This window comes from Mustela nivalis (genome assembly GCF_964662115.1).
Source record: "Mustela nivalis genome assembly, chromosome: 10".
Lineage (NCBI taxonomy): Eukaryota > Metazoa > Chordata > Mammalia > Carnivora > Mustelidae > Mustela > Mustela nivalis.
The window spans coordinates 101,821,910-101,846,630 of record NC_139029.1 but is presented as its reverse complement, the minus strand read 5'-3'; the positions used below and the strand labels follow the sequence as shown (position 1 = coordinate 101,846,630).

Here is a 24,721-nt window from a genome sequence, read left to right as displayed (position 1 = left end):
TGGCACTACAAATAACACAGGAAAATGACACAGACACAGTTCCTGTCCTCACGGAGCTTACACTTTTGCATGCACAGCCGATATTACATGATTAATCCATAATTTCTTGTGCTTATTGAGATACTGTGTGATTACATTGTGCAATGGGAAATCAGACCTAGGGGGTTAGGAAGGCTTCCTTGGAGTTGTTAACAACTGAGATGAGCTCTAAAGTACAAGGAGGGATTATGAGACAAAGAGGAGAAATAAAACCATTCCAGGTGGGACTAGGATATATAGAAGTTGAGAAGGTGGGAGGAAAAAACTTGCGCATTTGAGGAATTAAGAATGGAGATAATACAAAGTATTTCACAAGGAAATTATATGAGGGTTAAGTAAGACAATGTTCTGTGGGATGATCCAGCAGTTTCTGACATGTAGTAAGTGTTAAATGTCTTTCCTTTAGCCCAAGGCCTGAGGACCAGGATGAAAGGAATCTGGGATTCGTTCTCCAACAGAATTAAGTAAGATTCTTCTAACAGGCGTTAGACTCCATCACTGTTTTTGTGAGATCTCCTGACTGACACTTACCCACAGTGACTGCCTTCTTAATGAAGCCACATCAGTCTGGGATTTGGGTGTCAACACTCAAACTTATCAGCTCTTCCAGGGTATTCTGACCTGGTGAGCCGATAAGGAATTCAAGCATAAGTCCTACTTACAAAATAAAAAGAGCCAATCTTCTGTTTCCTATTCTGTTCTAAAAACAAATGATCATAAACTGCTTTTGGATGAGAAACAGAAATTACATAAAGGGCCATCTTCATTTGTCATCTATCACTAGGGCTGAAACCAGGTTCTGCTGAGTAAGCTTCAGATCTGACATAAGAAGATCTTTCTGAGAGAATTCTGAGCCATCATCCTTTCACACTAGAGTGGGTTACTAAAAATTGAAGGATTCTAACAAATTAATTTGACATATTCCCCAAGTGCATTGGAAAACAAATGAAAGGTTTATAAGATACCATCCAGCTGGTGTTAAACACCCAAGGTAAGTGGCATCAGTAAGTGGCAGCATAGAAATTGAAAACCAAGCCCATCCTACCTCAAATAATAAACCTTTTCCCACAGTAATTTGTTTCACAGGTGATGTGCTTACAGGCAAATGCCATCTTCGGAATCTAATCTTTGCATTATCTTATCTATCCTTCGTTATCTTGTAGAATCAATGTTGTAAGGCTAAGGAAAGGAGTATATCTTCTCCTGGGCAATATGGGGTAGTTTCTTCCTTTGTGTATTTCTTCTGGAGCCTTCATTATAGCGTCTTCCCGAACCACCCCATTCCTTCTTCCACAGCTCACATCCCCTTCACTCTTGCAGTTCAAGTACTATCTCCCAGGTAGTACCAAAAAACGAGGCCACAGTGTTTTCACCATCACTTGCTTCTTTTGCTGCCCTGGCCACAATTTACATCCCTCTCTCAAAAGCCTCATCACCTTTTTTCATTGGCTCAAAGTCTAGGGTCTTGTCATCTGCCCCAGATCTGCCTATGAATGAGGATCTTTGGGTACTGCTCCTCTCAATGTGTACTTCTGTAACTGAGAAAGTAAGTTCTTTGTCTCTCCTCCCCCAAACACCCAATATATGAGAAAGGGATAGAATAATGGTTACAGGACTCCCATTCAAAAAGAGGTGTGGGGGAAATGGAGGCATTTAATAGCCGCTAGTCCATGGCAGTACGATTATGTTCAGGAACTACACAAATGACTGCCTCTGCACAGTTTTAAAGCACCATGGTCATCAGTGGGCACCCATTCATTACACGTGTCACCGACTATTTCCCAACCCAGACATTAGAAAGTCATTTTTCTAAAAGCACAGTATCAACTACCCTCAAGGATTTTAAAAATATGCATCTACTTACATCACATCATCAAACCATATGTCTGCCAAGGCTAGAGAGAGCTCCTAGGGAGAAGAAATATAATTAACTTCATGGTATACGTAAGCTTTAGTCATTTTGCTTATAAATTAGCAAAACCAGGCTATAGTTAAAAGAAATCATTTCCTCCTTCAGATCATTTTAAAAGTACACTTTTCAAAAGCAACAGTCTCATATTCGGCTATGCCCCATACATTATAGACAAACAACCAAGTAGGACTTAATCTTTTAAAAGCTCCAATAACTGGGATCATTTTAGTAACATTTGTTCTATTATTGAGCCATTCCCAATTTTCTTTAGATCAACATTTCAATTATAGTCTTTAATTTTTAAAGAAGTAAATAATTTTACTTAATCTCTACCATTTATATACTGTTCCTTTATAACGCTGTAAATTGGCAGCACTTTACACTTCCATTTTATTTCTTTTAGTATGTAATTAAATAGTCACGGTTTAACCAAACAAATCAAACTATGGAAAAGGCAATTCTGAAACTGTTCTGATCTCTCTACATGTAATTGTAGGAACCCTTGATCTAGATCCTTCTCAGTGGGGAGCGATTTTGTCCCACTGAGGCACCTTTGGCAATTGTCTGGGCATTTTTGTTACCACTAGGGGTTCTATTGGCATCTAGTGGGTATAGGCCAAAGATGCTGCTAATAATCATTCTACAGACCACAGGAAAACCCTCCATACAAAGAATCATCTGGACCCAATGTCAGTAATGCTGCTTTTGAGAAACCCTAGTCTAGATGGATTTCCACTATTGTTTGGTTGATACAATATAACAAAACACACTTCAAACACCATTCCCAAAACACCATCAGATCTGATTATTGACAGCCATTCATTTGGTAAATATTTATTGAGTCCTCATTATATGGCGGACTGTGGAGATGGAAGGAAAGAACATCACCGTCCTTAGAAACTGTCCAGGTGGGAAAACAACGCACAAAATCCAGGGCCTTGCCAAAAATATCAGTTACTTACTCTTATTAAGAGCCTAATTGAGAGAAGTGATGGCTGAAAAACTTAAAGGTGCGCAGTCCATTTACGTATCTATGTGGTAGAAGTCCTTGAATCTAGATATTTAGATTGTGTTATCTTAAGTCCTTGAAGAAATGTGCTAAGGTCCATGTTAAAGTCATGCTCTCTGCTTTCACTGAAGAACACCGTAAGTGATGGGAAACCCATTACTGACTTCCCATAAGAATCTTGTACTTTTCCCCGTGTCACCTATGTGAAACTACATGTAAATTTCTTTTGGAAATTAATATTGGAAGGATTCTTCCTCTCTAATGATGACTTTATACTTATTTCTCTTCACTCAGCCAAATCACTTAGAGCTAAATTTGAGGCTCAACTGTACCAATTATGTCGGCCCTTAAGCCTGAACATTTGTGTACTTCCCCATCCCTAACTAAGCTGGTCTGCGATGGTATTTTCATCTTCCCTGTTGTGGATCCTCTGGTTATTTATACTTTACTATTTATACTTTAAACCATCCTATGGCATCTGCTCTCACCATAAGTTGCCTCAGTTAATGTAGAAAATGTGGGCAGGTATGAATAAAACTGAAAGCAAGGAAGAGTGACAGAAAACAATTACAACTTTCCTGCTAGACACACGCACTGGAGGCCATGACAGCCTGACAGAACCTGTAATGAAAGCAACCAGGGTCACAGAAAACTTCCTGCAAGAGCTCGTGACTGAGCAGAAGCTAAGAGATAAGGACTAGATGTTACAAGGACAAGAAAGAAGATATGAGGGTGGGGAAACGTTCTAGCCAAGCAATAAAAGCAGGAGCAAAGCACAGAGGTGAGAGGGAGCCTTGTGCATTCAAGGAATGCCAAGTCATTTGCCAATGCAAGAACAGGGTGTTCAGGCAAGCAGTGAGACAGGACACTGAAGAGTTACTTCTGATGCCGCACTAAAGACTTTGGACTCTGGCCTTGAAAAGCATGATTAGAAACAGGAGACCAGTGAGGAATTTATTGCAGTAATACAGGGAAGAAAAGATGATCCCCACAAATGATGACTTTATCAGTTTCCATAAACATCAGGCATCTTTAGTAAAACAATCCGTATAATGGATTAGAAAAGAATCCAAATCCTATCCTCAGTCCCTCCCCAACCCCTTACCAACATTAACCTTTCAACATCACCTAGAAAATGGGGTCATTCACCTATAGGTATGAGAGGAATAAGTCAATAGTCTTTGGACAAAAACATAAAAATCCTGGTTCTGAGATTGTCCATTCTCCTTTGTATTTGATAGCATCTGGATTTAAAAGCAAATTCTAATAAAAAACTAGGAATTCTGATAGCTACTCATCTCACCTAGGACAAGCAGCAAGAATCTGTTATGATTTTATGTCTCCAATTGTTCCAAGCACAGTTTCTAATACAGAAATAAAACTATTAAGTGTCTCAGTCCTTGGCTCGTTTTGTTTCACAGAGATCTGCATTTCAGAGTTCTCAGGCTCCAAGAGCAGTTCTGTTAGGAAGAGGCAGCCAGTGTCATCCTGGGCACTGAGGTAAGCTTTCCACGGCTGAGCCCCAGCCCTGCTCATTGCGATGGTCTGGATGTTCACTACTTGTAGGGCCATCTGGAGGGTGTCGGGATGGACGGCTCCCCGCCAAGGGAACACCTGCTGATGAGCAACTTTCAGGCTAAACCAAGTTTTCTCAAAATACTCAGCAGTCAGCTGGCTATTGGGGACTAGCATTAGGGCTCCAGAATCAGGAAGTTCCTGAACCGTTTCCTTGCTCTCTTCAGGAATCAGGGGACCTGAAAGAATTAGAAAGTTTGTGTAAGAGATCTTTTTAATCTATACCAACTGTGTTTTTTTGAAAAAGATTTTATTTGTTTGAGAGACAGAGAGAGACCACATGAGCGGGGGGGGGGGGGGTATGGGGGTGGGCAGCAGAGGGAGAAACAGGCTCTCCACTAGCAGGGAACCCTAAGCGGGGCTGGATCCCAGGACCCTGGGATCATGACCTGAGCAGAAGGCAGATGCTTAACGACTGAACCACCCAGGCGCCCCTAAATTATGTTTTTTTAATCTAGATTTCCATAAGTACACAGTGTGACTTTTATCTTTGGACAAATGGTTGAAATAGCCAATGAGGAACTTCTTTCTTGCTCATGAAGACTTCAAATTCAGCCCACAGTCTGAGCCGTAGCTAGGGTACTCTACTTCCCACCAGTCATTGCAAAAGGTAAAGATTTTTTACAAGATGTAAAGTAAGGACTATTTCTACCTGAAGTGGCAAAGGATGCAGCATTAGGAAGCTCCGGGCCCCGACGTTCTGGCCCCTGGTATTTAGAGATGGTTGCCCAGCGGGCTTTGCCGTAGACTGGCACCAGCGTGTTGAAGTCTGAGGCCCAGCTATTCACAGGTCTTTCTGCCTGATCCTCCAAAAGTCCAAGAGAAGGGTCAGATTTAGGACTACACAGGATCTGCTTCACTCCATCAATGCCAGCTAAGAGAAGGCGATAATAGAAGAGGCCCCGGTCTCGTACTGCCATATCCTTTTCTTCCTCTGAGGTAAGACAAAGACTGAGTTAATTACAAATAAAACCAAAACACTCCTTCTACCCTGTGCCAACTGGAATGGGGGAAAAAAGAAAGGAGGGAGGAAATCTTAGAGAATGTTAACGCGGTTTCTTGGGTCCCCAGCATGACTCACCAATCAGTGTCAGCTGTCAGAATGTTTCCTATCTGACATGGCAAGTACAGTTTCCTTCTGGAGAACCTACCTATGCAGTAATGTAACAGACGCCCCAGCATGTCCTGGCACTCGGCAGGCCGAGAGAGGAAAAGGCGCAGCAGTGCAGTGAGTAGCTCCATCTTCACAGCTGGAAAAGTCTCTGACTTCACGTTCTCCACAAAGTCTTCCAATACATATGGAGCATTGGGGATTCTCTCCCCATGGACACCAAGGAGCCAAATCAGCGCCTGTTTCCCCTGAGGAATGAAGAAGTGAAAGCAGGTCCTTGCCATCTGACTGTCCCTAACACAGTAACAGGTTTTGTTCCCCGCAACGTCAGCAGAAAAGGTATAATCTTTTATTGACTTTAATTTGCATTGTTATTGATCCCCCACACCCCGACTGCACTCTCTACAACAAATAGGAATAAAATGTCACTACACAAAAGGAGACTCAAGACTCCCAGAGCCTGCGTTGGTTATGTAATACAGCTTCCACAATGTGGGGGCCTCTGCCCCAGTCTGGGGTTTAATATGTCAGTGGAAGCTATTGAAAGAGTGCTCTAAACCACTTAATGAAGATGGTAATTAACCTAGAGTGAAAATCGGAGACCTCTGGGAAGCTTCTTAAAAATCTATGTGTCTAACATGGATGGAACTAGAACGTATCATGCTTAGCAAAATAAGTCAAGCAGAGAAAGACAACTATCATATGATCTCCCTGATATGAGGAAGTGGTGATGCAACATGGGGGCTTAAGTGGGTAGGAGAAGAATCAATGAAACAAGATGGGATTGAGAGGGAGACAAATCATAAGTGACTCTTAATCTCACAAAACAAACTGAGGGTTGCTGGGGGGAGGGGGGTTGGGAGAAGGGGGGTGGGGTTATGGACATTGGGGAGGGTATGTGCTTTGGTGAGTGCTGTGAAGTGTGTAAACCTGGAGATTCACAGACCTGTACCCCTGGGGATAAAAATATATGTTTATAAAAAAAAAAATTAAAAAAAAAAATCTATGTGTCTAGGCCCAGCACTCCTGAGTATTTAAGTTGGCAGACCTGCAGTGAAGTCCAAATATCCACAAATGATTCTGATTCTCATTACAGCTGAACACTCCATGCTCTAAATCTCTGGCTCAACACTGTTCAAGAAAACAATGATATCAAAGCATCTGTAGCAAAAATCATAGATAAATCTCATGTTTTTATCACTTCTACCCTACTATACCCAAAAAGAATCTGAGGTGGCAATCAATTCTAAGAATTTCCATATTCGGACACTGAATAGAAAGAAGAATTAGAGAAACAATCTCCCCTCTGCCTGGAGATAAAAGAGAATTTGCCATCTACCTCACTGTCTTGAATGTTCTCCTCGCAGCCGGGCAGGGCCTGACACACAGCTTCCGTACACTGAGGACACAACCAAACCAGGTCTCGGAAAGTTTGCACCACCACTACAACACAGCTCAGGACACAAGAGCATAGGATTAGAGGCTCCACACAGGAAGGAATCTTAAGAGAATTCACATATTCAGAGTAGACTGCTACATGAATTTCTATAAAATAGGTGTCAGAGGGGTAGTCAATGATTTTCTGAGAAATGTCTGACACAGGCAATAATTTCTTAAATCGGTTTTGTTCTTACCGGATTGGTCATGAGGATCAAGGAGCTCATACATGCAAAAGCACATGGTAAAATGTAAAGCAAATGTGAGGTCATGTTATTGTTGAATGATATTTGGAAGAGAGTTTAAATGCAGCCACCACGGATGGGACTAGGGTGAGGCAAATGAGGCGCTGGGGGTATAAAATTGAAGACATGCGGGGTTAGCATTTGCACAAGCCTGAGAGTGAGTGCCTTGCATCCTGGGTACCTAGCTTGCCTCACCCTAGTCCCAGCCCTGGAAGCCACTGCTGCCATAAAGCAAAAAGAGGGGTGAGGGTGGGGAGTTAACAAGCCCAGGCATTCTGGTAGCCTTCATTATCTACAGAACAGCCTTGCAGAGTTATGGCAACCTGAAGACCCTCTCTGTCAGATCTACAGACCCTACGCTTCTCTGACGGCAGCACATGAGGATGTAAAGAAAAGCTTAAATCTCTGTTACACAACAATAATTTTTTTTTTTTTTTTTTTTTAAAGCAACTGTTACAGGGCAGGCATTTGTCGGGGGAAAAAAAAAAAAAAGCCCAAACGGTGGCCAGCTATTACCTGTGGTAATGTGCTCTTGCTGAAGCCCCAGCAACTCTGTTAGAATCTGCACACACTGATCTGTGTAGGTCCTGGCAATCCCACCTATAGGAGAATAGAAAGCAGAGAAAAGTGGTAAGTCAAATCCTAGCACCTCATTTTAAAAAAAACTTGCCACCAGTCAAAGACAAAGAAGAGCAGCAAAATCTTAAAACAACCACCACCAAAAAAGCCCACCCCTTGCTTGATGAAGTAACAACCTAAGTTTCCTATGTTCGGTAAAAGTGGATCTTCTCATTGAACAAGGCTGAAAACCTTCAGCAACAAAGTTATGTGTGGCAGCTAGATACAAGGCCTCGAGGCATTGCAGGCTTCAGAGCACCTCCCAGGAATGGCCCTGCACGGAGCGAACACCTGACCACAAGAGCTCTGCTCTCCTCTTTGTTTGCTCTTCCTGCCCCTGAAAATATTCATTCTTCATTCTAACCTAAGAGTTCCTTCTCCTCTTCCACTTGAAGGCCTCCAACACAACATAGTTCCCTGGTTGCTTTCATTTTGTGACTCAGTCTGGCCTTCTGAATTCCAAACAAATATGAAAAAGCCTGTAAGAGTTAGGATTCATTGTGTTGGTCTGTACTCAGCACAATGCATAGCCCATAGTAGAAGCTCAATAAACAACTGGCCACTTGACACAGGATTTTGCGTCTGGAAAGCAGGTTCTGACCCTGGGTCAGGAACCACATGACCTTTGGCCATTTAAAAACCTTTTTGTTTCTGAGTTTCTTCATCTCTAAAATGACGTGATAACACTTGCCTACTTTTCCTGACTGCCTCCCAAGACTATGCTAAGATATATGGGAAAGCATTCTGGCTAGTACCCAAGAAAAGGCCATATAAATTTTAAGTACTCTAGTTTGAGTTACCTGTATTCTCTATCCTAGAAGATAAGGCAACACCAGTGATGCCAAAAAACCCCTCCCTCCCCACTTCTGTCTGTGGCCACTGACCCCAAGGTAATTTGGTGCATGGTAATTTGTCTCTGATGCAAAATTCGTTCCCTTTTGGTCTCTGTGATTCCACAGGTTTCTGGTTAGTCGAAGGTCTCCAAAAGGAAAAGCAGCAGACCCCTACCTATGGCAAAGATGGCGGCCTGGGCAAAGTCAGCTGACACGTCAGTACAGTACCCTCGGAGCTCCTCTAGCACCTGCTGTACGTTCTCATCGTTCACCAGCTCACACAGCACCTCCACCTTCTGCAGCTTGATGTAGTGGGGCTCCGAGTAGGAGCAAAAAAACTTTTTGTAGTGGCTGCTAAAATGCCCGGGCAAACTGTGCAAGATCTGACGCACATGACACAGGGCAGCAAAACAGAGCTCGCGGCTCTCCGAAGAACAGGCAGCCAGCAGAGGGCCCTTGACTTGCACAAGCACATCCGTCTGTACATGGGAGAATTTTTTTGCCAAGATGAGAAAGAGTTTCGTGGCTCCCATCACCACACTGGGGCTACTGCTCTTGAGAAAGCTATCTAGCAGATTGAGAATGTCAAACAGCTCTTCCTCACTGCGGGGTTGATAGCGTAGCAGAAAGTTCAATACTTCTGCCTGGCCCCACTGGTCCAGTTTTGGCATTCTATCCAAAAAGGAAAAGAAGAGTGTTATTTTAGCAACCAAATTAGGACCATCTGCACGCAAATGTCATGTCACCAGTCATCTGTTCATCACAACAAGGAGAGAATTCTTGGAAACAGGCTGTGCCATAACAGAACTATTCTTTTTCATGTGCTATTTAAAGTTTACACAAAATTGGCTTTCAATTCCGAGATGAGTTTATACTACAAATTCTCATCGTCTAAGGCCAAGGACCATAATCACTGGACCTAGATCCAGAGTCTTTACAGTTTACGACCTAAATCATAAATAGTTTGGGGGACATAAGGATTGTAGGGGAGGACAGAACCTATTTCCAAGGGATATTTCTGCCATCTCTCTATACCACCAAAAGAAACTAAGACAAAAGAAATCCTCTCAGCGAAATATGAGGAAGTTAATAGTCATGGTTAACTTTACTACTCTACAGAAGTTGTTCAAAAGGTCTCCTTGATTCAACGTGTCATGATCCCACTAGGATGCAGATCTCATTGTAACAAAGAGAGCACCGAGGCATCCAAACCGATTTAAGAGATGGTGGGCGATGGGCTTGTTGATGACAACGCCTCCTTCCTGTTTCAGAATTTCCTCTAGAGACCTCAGGCAGTTCACAACCACAATTGGATCCTGGTCACGCAGCAAACTGTATAATTCATTTACCAGAGCACCGTCTATAAAAGAGCACAAAGATCTCAGATAAAGAACAGCTTCAATGTCTCAGGAACAGAGCCAGAGTACTAGCTCCAGGCAGACAAAGCTGAACTTCTCGGCTACAAAAATAACAAAGGCAGTAATAAAGTGCAAGGCAAAAAATTGCCATCTGCAGACTGTTCTAAGTAGCTAACGTGATGGATCTCACCTGGGCCCCAGAGAAAAGGTGTCTGTGATCTCGAAAAATACCAAACCGACCTTTCTACTTAAAGAGACAAGTACAGAAGTAAGGCCACATTACTATTTTCTCCCAAAGTCATGTCATCTTTTACAAAGTCATACATGTAACTAAAGCAAAAATAAATACTGGTCATGACAGATTACACTGAAACTTACCCACTTCAGAGTCTCCATGAAGATTATGCATCTTGGCACAACCAAGAACTGCCACCCTCCTGACATATGAAGCTTTATCTCGCAGACCATTGAGAATGGGCTGTTGGATATATTCCTGCACACCAGGCATCCTAAGCAACACATACTGGAGTCAGCCAGATCCTGAAAGGCTAGCTTTGATGGAACTCAGCTCCTATTCACTTAACAGAAAGTTTAGTAGATGTTTGAATGTACAACTATCACATCATAAAGAATTAAGGAGGGGCGCCTGGATGGCTCAGTTGTTACGCTTCTGCCTTTGGCTCAGGTCATGATCCCTGGGTCCTGGGATTGGATTCTGCATCGGGCTCCCTGCTCGGCAGAAGGCCTGCTTCTCCCTCCCGCACTCCCCCATGCTTGTGTTCCTACTCTCAATCTCTCTCTTTCTGTGTCAAATAAGTAAATAAAATCTTTAAAAGAGAATAAAGAATTACAGAAAGCCACTGCTAAACTTAAAAAGTCATAGTTGACTTTTCATCTGGAATACTACTACAAGGGCAGCAAAAATATATTATCTACATAATTGTTTAGAAATCATTTAACCAAAACCAAGAACTATTTCAGCAAGAGTGAGAATGGAAAATTCCCTTTAATGTAACATGTGACATTTAATGTAATGTGACATAGTTTTTTAAGCCTAAGCAATGGCTGAAAACTTGGATTCAAGTTACAAGCACATTTTCTCTAGTATTAAGAAGTTCAAATAGATTATCACTGTTGAAAACCTTTCCCATGGTCTCCTGAATCCATCAGCCACTGATAAACAGTCAGGGAAGAGGGTACTCACCTGAGACTACACATGCTTCGTAGTGCCAGCCCTCGCACCATTGGATTGGGGTCCGAACAGTCTTTGCACAGTGTATTAATGGCCAAGAGAGCCAGATCTGGTTTCAGGGGAGCATATGTACACATGTAAAGATAAACCAGCTTCTTCTGAACAATATCTACGGTGGCACTGGCCTTCACCATTTCCATGAAGACACCAGACATGTCCAAGCCCTGAGTCATGTGCCTGAAACCAACACACACAGCAGAAGTAAAATACATAATCTACAGCCTACAATGAAAGACATTTTATCTATACACATCCTGGTTATCCAACTAGATTGTGAAGGAAGCAACCAAGTCTATCTTGTCTATTACATTGCACAATACTTCACGCCATGGACCTATAATAAACATTCTTCTATGCATTTAACAAACATTTATTGAATTCCTGGTACATTCCAGTCTAATTCAGCTTCTACATTCCAGGGATATGTTCTGGGGCATAAACCTGAAGAAGGCCTGGTCTCGATCTTTAGGAACTCGAAGTATAACTAAGGAGCAAGACAAAAACACCACTAAATACAGTACAATAGGTAAATATTAAAATAGGTAAGTATTAAAACTGAAGTTATAGACAAGGTTGGGGCACCTGGGTAGCTCAGTTGGTTAAGCATCTGGCTCTTGGTTCCAGCTCAGTTCATGATCTCAGGGTTGTGAATTCAAACTCCACATCAGTTCTGAGCTCAGCAGGGGGCCTGCTTGAGATTCTCTCTCTACCTCTCCCCCCACCAATAATAAATAAATCTTAAAAAAAAAAAAAAAAAAAAAGAAGTAACAGACAAAGTGCAGTGGGGATCCAGAAGTCTAATACTGACAAGAAATCATAAAACACTTCCAAGAGGAAGTAACACGTTAGTTGAATGAGCTGGAATTTTCCAGGCAGGTGTAGTTGTAAAATACGTTACACATACATAAAATACGTAACACATGCTATTAGATGTGTAGACATCAGCAAGAATGCTACATTCTTTAAGAGTCTGCAAGTAGTTGTGTTAGGGTGTTCTTTGGGTGCTAGGATAGGAAGTTTGGATTTCCTTCTGTAGATCCGTTTCTCAATCAGATGGGATGTCTGTCTAAAATGCACATTCCTGGGTTCCATCCCACCCGACTGAAAGCAGCATTATTGGATTGGATGAAAATTGTACACTTTTTTTTTTTTTTTTTTAAAGGCATCCCAAGGGACTTTTGTGCATACTGACGTTTGTGATCCACAACTACAGCCAAGAATTATATGTTCAAACTCAGGTTAGGAAACTTCGGAGAAAAATGAGGAGGCAAGGTGACCTAGGAAGCCACTTCAATTGCTTTGGTGATAAAACCAGAACAGCGGTGCCAACAAAAAAGAAATGCATAGACATTTTCTTGGGGGGGAAAAAAAGAGGATGGATATTTAGAACTATATATCCATACCATCTGACTCCAGAAGTGAAAACCAGGCGTCATCAAGACTGACTCCCTCCCTTGGTCGGCAGGACGGTGGCGTTCCTCAACCCAAATATAAGCGGAAGAGCGGGTTTGGGGAGAGGGGAAGGATGCAGGTGCTACTTTGCATGTCTTTGAAGAAACATCCAGATGGGAATGCCCAGCAGGCAGTAGGGTATGTGGGTTTGAAGATACAAAGGGCTTTCTGTACTAGACTCTATAGATCTGGGAGTAGCAGTCTAGGTTCAAGACATGGGTGTAACCACCCTGCTGAGTAAACGAAGTCAAGCAAGTGCCACAGGGGAGGCTGCCGTGGCCATCCAGAGAAGCGGAAAGACCAAATCACACCCTGCCCTGGGTTCATTCACACTTTCCGAGCGGCCAGGGGTGGGGGCCCGGATGGGGGCCGCCGCGGGGAGTGCGGGCGGTAGCTGATACCTAATCACTCGCTGGATGACATTCCGGTAGCGCAGCCTATCGGCCTGGACGTGAGGGTTACACAGAGCCTTCTTGAGCTCCTTCACCACGTCCTCGGAGCCAAGGTACGGCATCTTCGACAGTCACCGGGCAGCCCCCCAGAACCCCTAGGTAACTCGCGGGCTCCTCCTAGCCCTGACGTGGGAACCTGGGCAAAGCAAATGTCAGTCAGCAAGGAGACCAAAGGCGTGACCTCACCCCAGCCTCGGCTTCCCCGGGGGCCGCAGCCCAGGCCCCAGCACTCTCACACCAACCCTCTCCGCGCCCCGGCGAGCCCCGAACGAGGCTCTGCAGTTCTTTCCCGGGACCTGCAGGCCGGCTCGCTCCGCCCGAGACCGCTCCAGCTACCTCGAGGCCCTCCGCCCCATTTCCAGCCCCGCCGCCGGAGGTCCGCGGACCCCTCCCTCGCCAGTTCCAGCCCTCGGTGCGCCTCCGCGCGGCTGCCCACCCGGATAGGCCCAATCTAGCTTTCTGCGGAAGTCCCGCCTCCTCGGGGCCGCCCGCGCGCGGCGGCTGCCACTCACCTTCTCGCAGCGAGCGCCGAGCGCCGCCCGGACGCCGACCTTAGGGCGCCCTTCCCCCGCCTCTCACCTCCCGGCGCAGCCGCGCGGCTCCCTCTGGTGGAGGCGCGGCGGGCCCTCGGAAATCCGCTGCTTCGGCCTGTCTCCGCCCAGCAGCGCGCGCTTTGAGCGCCCGGCCTCAGCGCCGGCTCCCGCGCGCGGGTAGGAGTGGCGCTCAGTGGAGCGTCGTCCGCGGTTTGCGATTCCCCCCAGGACTCTCCAGAGCGCGGCCACTTCCTTCTTTTTGCCCACGCTAGGGACCTAGTCCTCTGCTGGCCTGGCTTCCCGTTAGGGTCTCTGGCCGCGTGGCTGCCCCAGCGTGACTTACCTTCAGGGCGCGGTCGCGGGAAGCTCGCGCGGGAGCTCTGTGCCCATGAAGATCTCGCTGGTGACTCCCCAACCCCGCCACCATGAACGGGGCCCTGATCCCCCATACGCCCATCGCTGTGGACTTTTGGAGCTTGCGCCGAGCCGGGTCCGCACGGCTCTTCTTTCTGTCCCACATGCACTCGGACCACACCGTGGGTTTGTCTAGCACCTGGGCCCGGCCCCTCTACTGCTCCCCAATCACTGCTTACCTCGTGCATCGTCACCTGCAGGTACGGGGCAGGGGGCGGGAGTCCTCCGAGAGCTGGGTCGAGCATTCGGGTGGGAATCCCGATCTGTCACAGCCTCTGACTCGTAGAGTAGGGGCCTGGAGGACTGATTTTTACAAATGTGGGAGTTGTTTGAACCCAGAAACGTGAATGTTTCAGCTATAAGTTGGGGAGATCTTTCTGTCCAGCCAAGGAGACTGTACCTACGTTTTCAGATAAACTAGGCCAGTGTATCTCTCGTCTCAAGAATCCACCTAAAGTGCTGGGTGACACATTCTTCAATTCTCCCCCACCCCCCTTCCAGTAGATCTAGCTGGTGCAGGTACAGGAAAGCTGGTTGGAATTTTTTTAACGGGTGCCCGTCAAGGGACCATTGTGATCAGAAATGTTTGAGAATCGCTTGGCTAGACTGTTTTTTGGACTCTTAATTTAAATTGTACCAAGGGTGGGAAGGGAGAGTGAGAGGAAGAAGGGAGCATTTGAGGGGACTGTCGGTTAGACCTTCTGCTCCTGGGTGGCTTAGGATGTCATTTGCGTTCCCTGATTCTGGTAAAGGGTTAGTTCCTGATCCAGGGCAGTATCAAGCAGGAGATTTTGTGTTCACTAGAATGACCAACTTTTTCCTCAGGTACCTAAGGAGTGGATTCGGGCCTTGGAGGTTGGCGAGAGCCATGTCCTGCCTCTAGATGAAATTGGGCGAGAGACCATGACTGTAACCCTCATTGATGCCAATCACTGCCCTGGCTCTGTCATGTTTCTTTTTGAAGGATACTTTGGAACCATCCTCTACACAGGTGGGCCTTCCAAGGGGTCCCTCCCGCCTTCCCAGCCTAGACACTACTTTTTCTTAAGCAGCCTTAACTCAGAAGTCTGGAGACCTCCTAGCTTCACCCCATATGAGCATAGTGACCCTTTCTCAACTGATTTCCCACTCTTTAAGGTTTCAAACCTTATAAAGAATAATAAAAACAGAAGCAGAATTCAGACCTTTCCAAAAAGAAGCTATACTATGTTAGTGCCAGACTTCCTATGAGTTTTTCCACAGGCTGGTAAGCAAATGTCCTTCAGCTGTTGGAAGCCGGGAGAGGCTTGTGTTTTATATTCTTGTCTCTGACTCTCTGCTCCCCATATATTCTTCTTCTAGGTGACTTTCGGTATACACCTTCCATGTTAAAGGAGCCAGCCCTGAAACTGGGGAAACAGATCCATACTTTATACCTAGACAACACCAATTGTAACCCAGCCTGGATTCTTCCTTCCCGACAAGAAGCTGCCCGCCAGATTGTTGAGCTCATTCGAAAGCACCCCCAGCATAACATAAAGATTGGTAAGTGGTTTCCTTTCCTTTTTCTTTTACCCATAGTGAATCTTGGGTTTGGGGGGTTTCTCATATCTTCTAGGTCTTTGTAGATCCCTTCCTTACCCCTGAAACCTTATTTAAAATTGTTATCTTCCCAGGGCACCTGGTTGGCTCAGTCTGTTAAGCCTCTGACTCTTGGTTTTGGCTCAAGTTGTGATCTCAGTATCATGAGATCAAGCCCTGACTAGGGCTCTGAGCTAAGCTCCCAATCCGCTTAAGATTCTGTCTCTCCCTCTGCTCCTCCCAACCGCCCAGCATCCCCACACCCCCATGTGTGCGCTCTCTCTCTAAATAAATCTTTGAAAAAAAAATGCAATCTTCCCACCATCTCTACTGCGACATTCTCAACTCCTGATCCCCGATACCAACTCAAGTTTTTCATTCTTTAATAGCACTCATCACCTTCCAGTATACTCTATCCATGTTTTAATATGCTGTTGCTTATTATTTGTCTATTCTCCACGTCTCCTGCCATACACACACACACACACCAACTCCTCGAGAACATGGATGGAGGTAGGAAGGAGTCTTGTGGAACAGAGAAGTAGCAGCCGGCATGACAGGCACACAGTGGGTGAGGAGGCTCTAAAGGTAGGAGGGGCTGAAGTGCTCACTTGTAAGCTTGAACTTGATCCTAAATGTAATCCTTGAATGTAACTTGATCCAAATGATTATATTTGGGCAAAAAGCTATTGAAGGTTTTAAATAGGAGGGCCAATATTGCACTTACTGTTTTATAATGTATTCCACAATTTGCATATTGCTGTATTTCGTTTTTATTGTCTGTCTACCCCTGCTGGAATATAAGTTCCACAATGGCAGGGCTCTTTGTTTTACTTGTGGCTATATCTCAAACACTTAGATTAATGCCTAAGAAGGCACTCAATATTTGTTATCTGAGTGAGTGAAATTTTTTTTTAAGAATTTATTTATTTGGGGCGCTTGGGTGGCTCAGTCATTAAGCATCTGCCTTTGGCTCAGGTCATAGGTCCTGGGATGGAGCCCCACATTGGGCTTCCTGCTCATCAGGAAGCCTGCTTCTCCCTCTCCCACTCTCCCTGCTTGTGTTCCCTCTCTCACTGTGTCTTTCTGTGTCAAATAAATAAATAAAATCTTAAAAAAAAAAAAAGATTTATTTATTTATTTGTCAAAGAGAGAGTGAGCACAGGCAGGGGGAGTGGCAGTCAGAGGGAGAAGCAGGCTCCCTGGTGAACAAGGAGCCTGATGAGGGACTCAATCCCAGGACTCTGGGATCATGACCTGAGCCAAAGGTAGACACTTCACTGACTGAGCCACCCAGGAAATTTATCAGAATATAGAATGCTGTGCTTAAAATCAGACACACTGAGAAATTAGAAACATTGTTTTAGCAATTCCTCAATAGTATAAAACATTTCGGGGCCTTTTTTTCTTTTTTTTAAATTTTATTTATTGAGAGGCAGTGTGCACACATGAGGAGGGGAAGGAGCAGAGGGAGAGAGAGAATCTCAAGCCGACTCCGTGCTGAGCTTGGAGCCCACTAGGGGCTTGATCTCAGAACCCTGAGGTCATGATCTGAGCTGATCAAAAGTCAGGTGCTTAACCCAGCCACCCAGGCGCCCTCATTCTGGGGCCTTCTAACAGCTGATTTCAGCATCTACTCATCTAGGCAATCCAGTAACACTCCTGCCATTTTTGTCTTCTAAAGCTCTCCTCTGATCATATTATTCCTGTGATTAAAATCAGCCATTTTCGGGGCTCTTGGCAGCTCAGTCATTAAGTGTCTGCTTTTAGCTCAGGTCACAATGCCCGGGTCCTGGAATCGAGCCCCGCATCAGGCTCCCTGCTTGGCAGGAAGCCTGCTTTTCCTTCTCTCACTCCCCCTGCTTGTGTTCCCTCTCTTGTTGTGTTTTTGTCAAATAAACAAATAAATAAGTGATCATTTTTAAAAAATAAAATAAAGAAAATAAGCCATTTTCCTGCTGCACGCTCTTCAATGGCTCCCCTTCACGTAACAGAATTAAGTTCAAACTCCTGAGCAATATATGTGGGCCCTGTATGATTCGACCCTTCCCTCTCCTGTGTCATTTCTTACCAGTTCCTTCTTGGCACTTTCGTAACACCAAACCATCCCCTTCCCTTGCCAGGTAAACGCAGACCCATCCTTTATGACAACTCAGTTGCCATTTTCCGGGAAGTTTCCCTAACTCTGTCAGCTGGTAGATAACTTTTCTGTGCTCTCATAATACTGTGTGCGTGTCTCTGACATGGCCTCTGAGTCCCCATGTAGATCATACTCCTTGAGGACTGAGGCTTGTGCTTATTTTCACAGTGCCTAGCATCTGGTAAATGCTTTCCTCTGTTGAATCAAACCAGTGGGTGGAATCAGTGGTAGGCCCTTCCCCATTTTCCATGTATTTGAGCTCAAATCCCACCTCCTCCCTGATACACTCCCCAACTGCCCCATTTGTGTATTTTCGTGAAACATTTGGGTGGCGTATTAGGATTCCCCGGGATCTCCTTTCTTTCATTTCTTGCTTTTCTCATTCCTTTTAACATGCTTCAGGACTCTATAGCCTGGGAAAAGAGTCACTGCTGGAGCAGCTGGCCTTGGAGTTTCAGACCTGGGTGGTATTGAGTCCTCGGCGCCTGGAGTTGGTGCAGCTGCTGGGCCTGGCAGACGTGTTCACAGTGGAGGAGAAGGCCGGCCGCATCCATGCGGTGGACCACATGGAGGTCTGCCATTCTGCCATGCTGCACTGGAACCAGACCCACCCTACCATCGCTATCCTTCCCACGAGCCGGAAGATCCGCCACTCCCACCCCGACATCCACGTCATCCCTTACTCTGACCATTCCTCTTACTCGGAGCTTCGGACCTTTGTTGCAGCGCTGAAACCTGGCCGCGTGGTGCCCATTGTCAGTCAGCAGCCCTATAGGGACTACTTTCAGGACAGCCTGAGCCCCAGGCTCTCTGCGCCTCTGATCCCAGACTCTGTGCAGCAATATATGAATTCCTCCTCAAGGAAACCAAGCTTTCTCTGGCTGTTGTTAGAAAGGAGGCTAAGGAGGCCACGAACGCAGGGTGTCGTGTTTAACTCTTCTCAGGAAGCTGCTGATCAATCTCAAGCTGACAGGGACTCAAAGAAGGCCAAGAATGAGAACCTTCCTGGGGACCTTGAGAAGCAGGCTTCCCACCCTCCTTTGCAGATCAAGAAACAGTTGTTCCCGGACCTCTGCAGCAAAGAATGGGATGGGGCAGTCCCTATCTCTGAGTCCCCGAAGATGGTGACTGTACGGACTGCGAGTCTTTCAGTGCACTTAGAGTCCACAGATGAGGACTTTCTTCCTCTAGAAACTGGGGAAGAAAGTGGTGTAGCGCCCCACTTGGTACCCAGGGGAAACCAGGATGGCTTAGCAGCCACAGGGAACCAGAACACCTGGCTGGGTGGGGAGTCTTTCCTGTCTCACAGCAGCAAGGCTGCTCCTCTCCTGGCTCCTGAGTTCAGGGGCCTGGCACTAAAATACCTTCTGACTCCAGTGAACTTTTTCCAGGCACGGTTCTCTTCTAGGGACTTCGACCAGCAAGTGGAAAAATACTGTAAACTCTTGCTCAGGTGCAGAGAGGAGAATGGAGAATGATACCTTTGGTTGGTCCAGCCTGCAGTTTTAAAGATTGACTGTTGGCTGGTGAGGAGGTTTGTGACGGGCCTTACTTTCCTATCTTCACAGGATCCTTATGGGCTCACCCTGGAGAAATATTTCTCAAAGCATGTTCATTGAAATCCCAGTGCCTACAGACTCATGAGTTTTATGGTTGACTGTGTTTAAGAAACACTTCCCATTACACCCCCTGCATAGTATACATGAGCACACTAAAGGTTCTGAGAAATCCTGCGGTAATTTAATCTGCTTAGCTTTAATCCAGTATTTCTCCACCTCTCTGGAACATGCAGTCCTTTTATGTGGGTGCAGAAAGAGATGTGGTCTTAATCTGAAAGGACCAGGTTATTCCCATTGTTTCTTGGTGGGCCATGTGCCATTCCCCATGTCCCCTTCTCCCTCTTCCCAGATCAAAGAACATAAGTAGTTATGTTGTTGTTGTTGTTTTAGTCAGGAACTGCACTGCTGGAGGATAAAGTGGTGATCCAGGCAGCACGTTCCAATCCTGAATGTCACTGACTTGCCATGACCCCATCAAAGAGACTTCCTCTCTTTGCCTCTGGGAGCGAACAGGAAGCAATGAAGAACCCTGGAACAGGGGAGTGAAACTCCCCCTGCTTCCATGAGAGTTTACAATTAGTGTCACAGGAGACTTCTCTGGAACAGAGCCAGCTGGGGAATTGGGCACCCCTTACCAAGGCCATACCTGGAACCAGCTGAGCATTAGACTTAGGGGTACAACGGCCTCCTGGCCACCTGGAAGCTGTGACTCTTTGGCTGAAATAAAGTTTTAATAAAAGATCAAATGTGCTGCCAGATACGTCTGATTGTTCACATGGCTGGGATATTTGCTACTCTCCCCACCCCCCAACCCCCTTGGGTTGAGTAGGGAACCAGAGCACACAGCCTGTTTGTTTTAGTATCCAGGGCAGAGACCAAGGAGCCAGCTGGTGGAAGGGGTGGGGGTGCGCAGCTCTGCCCTGTCCTTCTGCTCACAGCCTGACAACATGCCAAACCAATCAGCAAGACAGCAGATACCACAGGCTCTGAGAGGGCACAGGCGAGTGGAGCTGGGTACAGGGGTAAAAATGGCTTCAGAATGGAGCCTTGCAATAAAGAAGGTGGTTTCTACTTTCAGAAGAAGATAGGAAGAATTTAGAAAGTGAGGCCTTGCTCTTGGGCAAGCTGTGCAGTTTTGTTTTGTCAGTGACCTTCACTGTAAGCCTCCCATGGGCCCAATCAGAGCTGCAGCAGGTGAGGCTTGTGGGGCAGCAGAAAACATGGGCTCGTCCTGGGCTTGAGTCCAGGACACGCTGGGCAAAGAGCTCTCACGCCTAGTTAGTGGCTCCTCCATTCCTCACCTGTAAAATAGACTGTGAGACCTACTTTCCCTGGTTGCTGTGGAAGTTAGATAATTGGTAAAATTCTTAGCTCGGTGGCTACTCCATGATGGATATTTCAAATATTGGTTCTCTTAGCCTCTGGCTCTCTAAAGAGATTATTCAATATATAAAACATGAAATTTTACAAGTCATATAAAAATAGAAAGAAGAAAAATCAATTTTAATTTCTCCATGTACATCAATTGTTTCTAGTCTTTTTCTGTATGTATAAATGTATTATAATTTTCAAAATTGGGGCAATACTGTATATAATTTCAATCTTCCATTTTACTTAATATCTTTTTTTATTTTTTTTTTAAAGATTTTATTTATTTTTTTGACAGATAGTGGTCGCAAGTAGGCAGAGAGGCAGACAGAGAGAGAGGAGGAAGCAGGCTCCCTGCTGAGCAGAGAGCCTGATATGGGGCTCAATCCCAGGATCCTGGGATCATGACCTGAGCCAAAGGCAGAGGCTTTAACCCACTGAGCCACCCAGGCGCCCATTTTACTTATTATCTTAAACATTTCTTTGTACCATTAAATATTTGAAATGTATTTATGAATAGTTGTATGATACCTTACAGAGGTAATACCATTTCCATAGTCAACATTTTGTGCCCTTTTTTCACAAATATGTATTATAGTGAACAACTTTATGCATCTATCATGGCATTTTGTTTATTTCTTTAGAGTAAATTACTAGAAGTTGGATTACCATCTTAGATTATCTTTTGGGGGGTGGGCAGGGGCTGAGAGAGAACCTATGCCCAGTGTAGAGTCCAGTCTCACCTGAGATCATGACCTGAGCCAAAATCAAGTCAGACACTTAACTGACTGAGCCACCCAGACGCCCCTACAATTTTAAGTTCCTAATGCAAATTGTACCTCATTGCCCTCTAGAAAGGTTTCCCCACCATCCTTTTTGCAGAAGAGGATAGGATTAGAATACCCTGAAGATTCAAGTTCAAATGATGTTGTTAGACTGGAACTTACGAACATATGGCAAATCATCTTGTGTGTTAATAAATATTTACTAAGGCTCTGTGGGCAAAGGCTTAGCCTGAGCTCCTCTAGGAGCCTCTAGCTGTCTCACTTCTCTGCTACCCAAAGGTGGCTGGGAGAGATAAGGTAGTCCTCATATGAGGGCCCCCAGATTGGCGTTATCTTCTAGGGACAAGGGAACCTGTCTACTCTTGGCCTGTGCTGTGTCACACGCATTCCTTGAAATGGGATCTAGGTGAATTCAGATGAGGGAGTGGAAGCAAATTATTCCTCAAATAATTCTTTGAAGAATTTAGTTGTTGATGGCATGTTTGTGTTTCAAAAATAATGGGAAATTTTTTAAAGTAAATTTGGCTTATAATAGAGGTTCGCATGCAGTTGCCTTATTTGCTATCTCAACAGTCTCACGTAAAAGTCCTGCACTGCATATATCTGTAAGTAGCTAGTTTATTTCTTTTTAGGATTTTATTATTTCTTACTTGAGAGAGAGAGAGAGAGTGTGTGTGTGTGTCCACGTGCGGGAAGAGGCAGAGTGGGAGAGTAGGAGGGAGAGAGAATCCCAAGCAGACTCCTCGCCAAGTGTGGAGCCTGACACAGGACTCGATCCCACAACTCTGAGATCGTGACCTGGGCCAAAACCAAGAGTCAGAGGCTTAACCAACTGAGCCACCCAGGCGCCCCTTAATTTATTTTTAGAATCTAAGGATGACCACGTGAATCTAAGATCTTACAATTAGGTTTAAGGATACCCAGAGAAAGGAAATTCTCTAGAGATCAATTAGTCGTTCGTTTCATGATCTGTGGGAAAACATGTACCTTTCCGAAACAAGACGGAAAGTGACTTAAGTCCCTTTAGAGAAAAAAAATCTGCCTGGCTGGCTTTGAGGGGCCATCTCTCACTCCTGACCCAGACTGCCCTTTGTGGTAGGAAATAGGAGATAAGTGAGTCTGCTTATTTAAGAAAAGAGATTTGGACTTGGGTTCTCCATGTCAAGTCCACTCCCAGGGAGACTGTTCTCTCTGCATTCTTGGAGTGGTTCATAAGCAAGAGAAATCCCACCTGGTAGGCCATGTTCACATATTATTGAAGCTATCACTACAGAATGGCTATGAATTTGTTACGTGCCTCCCACTCTTCACCCTCCCTAATCACTACCACAACAAGCTGTTTTGTCTTGGGTTCTGTCTTGGGTTCGTGGTGCTTCCCAATCCTCCACGGAACACCTCAGCACATCAATACAGAATTCTGCTTGCTATTATAATCTTCTAAATCTACAGCTTCTGCGGGGATTCTCAGAATGGTTATGCTTGTCTTTGTTTTGACCACGGTGATTTCATTTAGCTGTACCCTTCTATTTTGACTATTTCATTCCTAGGTAACTTCCTCTTCTTTGAACACCTCCTTAACCCATCAGATCACAGAATGCTCCCAGAATCTCAGGCTTGGTTCCTTTCCTGGACAGATGGCTCACTGAATCATCTCTCAATCACACAAAACTCCTGACTAGCCTTGGGGTTAGTCTTTCCCTTAAAATATTCACATATTAAAAAACAGAATTATGGCTATTTTACCAATTCTGAATCTTCCCATCAATTTTCAGTAATTTTGGGGAGTGGAGAATGAAAATGTTCTCAGTGCTATAATCCCATTCTTAATGTGTTCACTGTAAAGTGTGCTTCTTGGAACCAAGAACCTTGGGTCCAGCTCACTCTCCCTACTAACTGGGCACTATGGAAACAAAGCATCAAGGTGGAGCCAGACTCCTGTATAGAGGGAGTCAGGGATATAAGGTTTGGAGAAAACCGCTAAAAGGTTCTGAGCACCCAATTCCTAAACTGGGGAGGGTGGATGGGGAGTCCCCTACCAGCCAACAAGTCTCCGGTGCCAGTTGGGTGTCCTATAATTCAACTGGATTCTGACACTCTTTAACTGGAGATAGCCTCCACTCCCACAGGTGAAGGACTCAATCCTACAAGACTGCTCTCTTCTCCCTCAGACACCAGTCACAAGTCCAGGTTATCCCCTGTGCTTCTGACCATGGGCTACAGATTGGAGCTTTTCTTGTCTTCTTGGGTTTGATTCATTTGCCAGAGCAGCCCACAGAACTCAGAGAAACATTTTACTTACTGAATCACTGGTTTGTTACAAAAGGATATAACTCAGATGGAAGGCAAGGTATGGGGAAAGGGCCAGGAACTTTCATGATCTCTGAGCATGCTATTCTCCCCAAATTTCCATGTGTTCACTCCAGAACTCTGTCTTCACCCTGGATGACTTTAACATTCCAGTCTCAGGTTCTTTGACCTCACCTCCAAAGACCTTATTTCTGTCTTCCTCACCGCCCTGTCTTTACCAGAAATTTTACTACATCTGAAATCTCAATTTTAAATCTTCTCTTCTCCCAGCTTATTCACTCAAGGACCTCCATGGCCAATGTGACCCTCTCTGAGCTTCACTTCCCACCTTGACCCGACCACATCCCATGATCTATCGGTATAATACAACTCCTTGGCTTGCACTCACTCAGACACACTCGCCTTGACAAACTCTAATTCTGAACAAATTCTACTATCTCTCTGCTCTTTGCCTGCACTGGAACAGCTAGATGCTATTGGAGAAACCCCTAACCAGACTGGTTTTGTTTTAAATCATGACCTCATACATCAAAATGGCCTTCCATTCTGCTAAGCAATCCTATTACGTTTATTCAGTGGGCTTGGTTTCCAATTTTCCCCTTCTCTTGGCTTTCCCTCCCATCACACTACCATCTATCAGTAAATCCTGTTGACTCTACCTTGAAACGTATCCTGAATGTTCTTTCTTTTCCCATCTTCACCTCCACCGCCTTTTTCAGAGCAGCCTTTGTGTCATGTCTTGAGTTATTGCAAGAGCCTCTT

At 45.1% G+C, this 24,721-nt stretch overlaps 2 protein-coding genes across 9 annotated transcripts; one reads left to right on the top strand and one right to left on the bottom strand.

Moving 5' to 3' along the window:
* Positions 1–569: 569 nt before the first annotated feature.
* AP4B1 (adaptor related protein complex 4 subunit beta 1) lies at positions 570–13,927 on the bottom strand. Of its 7 annotated transcripts, XR_014299252.1 has the most exons (13): positions 13,630–13,725; positions 13,243–13,429; positions 11,342–11,566; positions 10,516–10,646; positions 9,992–10,139; positions 8,955–9,451; positions 7,845–7,928; positions 6,986–7,089; positions 5,687–5,894; positions 5,188–5,469; positions 4,264–4,714; positions 1,904–1,947; positions 570–660 (listed from the first exon to the last, which is right to left on the bottom strand). XR_014299252.1 is itself a non-coding variant. In XM_082685028.1 (11 exons), exons 2-11 carry the CDS (start codon positions 13,353–13,355, stop codon positions 4,287–4,289), a joined length of 2,220 nt encoding a protein of 739 aa, XP_082541154.1. In that variant the 5' UTR covers positions 13,356–13,429; positions 13,806–13,927; the 3' UTR covers positions 3,901–4,286. The 7 variants fall into 7 exon arrangements, 6 of the variants coding, with proteins under 6 accessions (XP_082541154.1, XP_082541152.1, XP_082541151.1 ...); XM_082685028.1 differs by lacking the exons at positions 570–660; positions 1,904–1,947; positions 13,630–13,725 and adding an exon at positions 13,806–13,927 and having other exon boundaries at positions 3,901–4,714; XM_082685026.1 differs by lacking the exons at positions 570–660; positions 1,904–1,947; positions 13,630–13,725 and adding an exon at positions 13,730–13,811 and having other exon boundaries at positions 3,901–4,714.
* Positions 13,928–13,933: 6 nt separating this feature from the next.
* On the top strand, positions 13,934–20,255 carry DCLRE1B (DNA cross-link repair 1B). 2 transcript variants are annotated; one of them, XR_014299253.1, is made up of 5 exons: positions 13,934–14,440; positions 15,066–15,231; positions 15,582–15,764; positions 18,343–19,474; positions 19,890–19,965. XR_014299253.1 is itself a non-coding variant. In XM_082685031.1 (4 exons), the coding sequence occupies exons 1-4, from the start codon at positions 14,252–14,254 to the stop codon at positions 19,416–19,418; spliced, it is 1,614 nt and encodes a 537-aa protein (XP_082541157.1). In that variant the 5' UTR covers positions 13,962–14,251; the 3' UTR covers positions 19,419–20,255. The 2 variants fall into 2 exon arrangements, 1 of the variants encoding a protein (XP_082541157.1); XM_082685031.1 differs by having other exon boundaries at positions 13,962–14,440; positions 18,343–20,255.
* Positions 20,256–24,721: the final 4,466 nt, after the last annotated feature.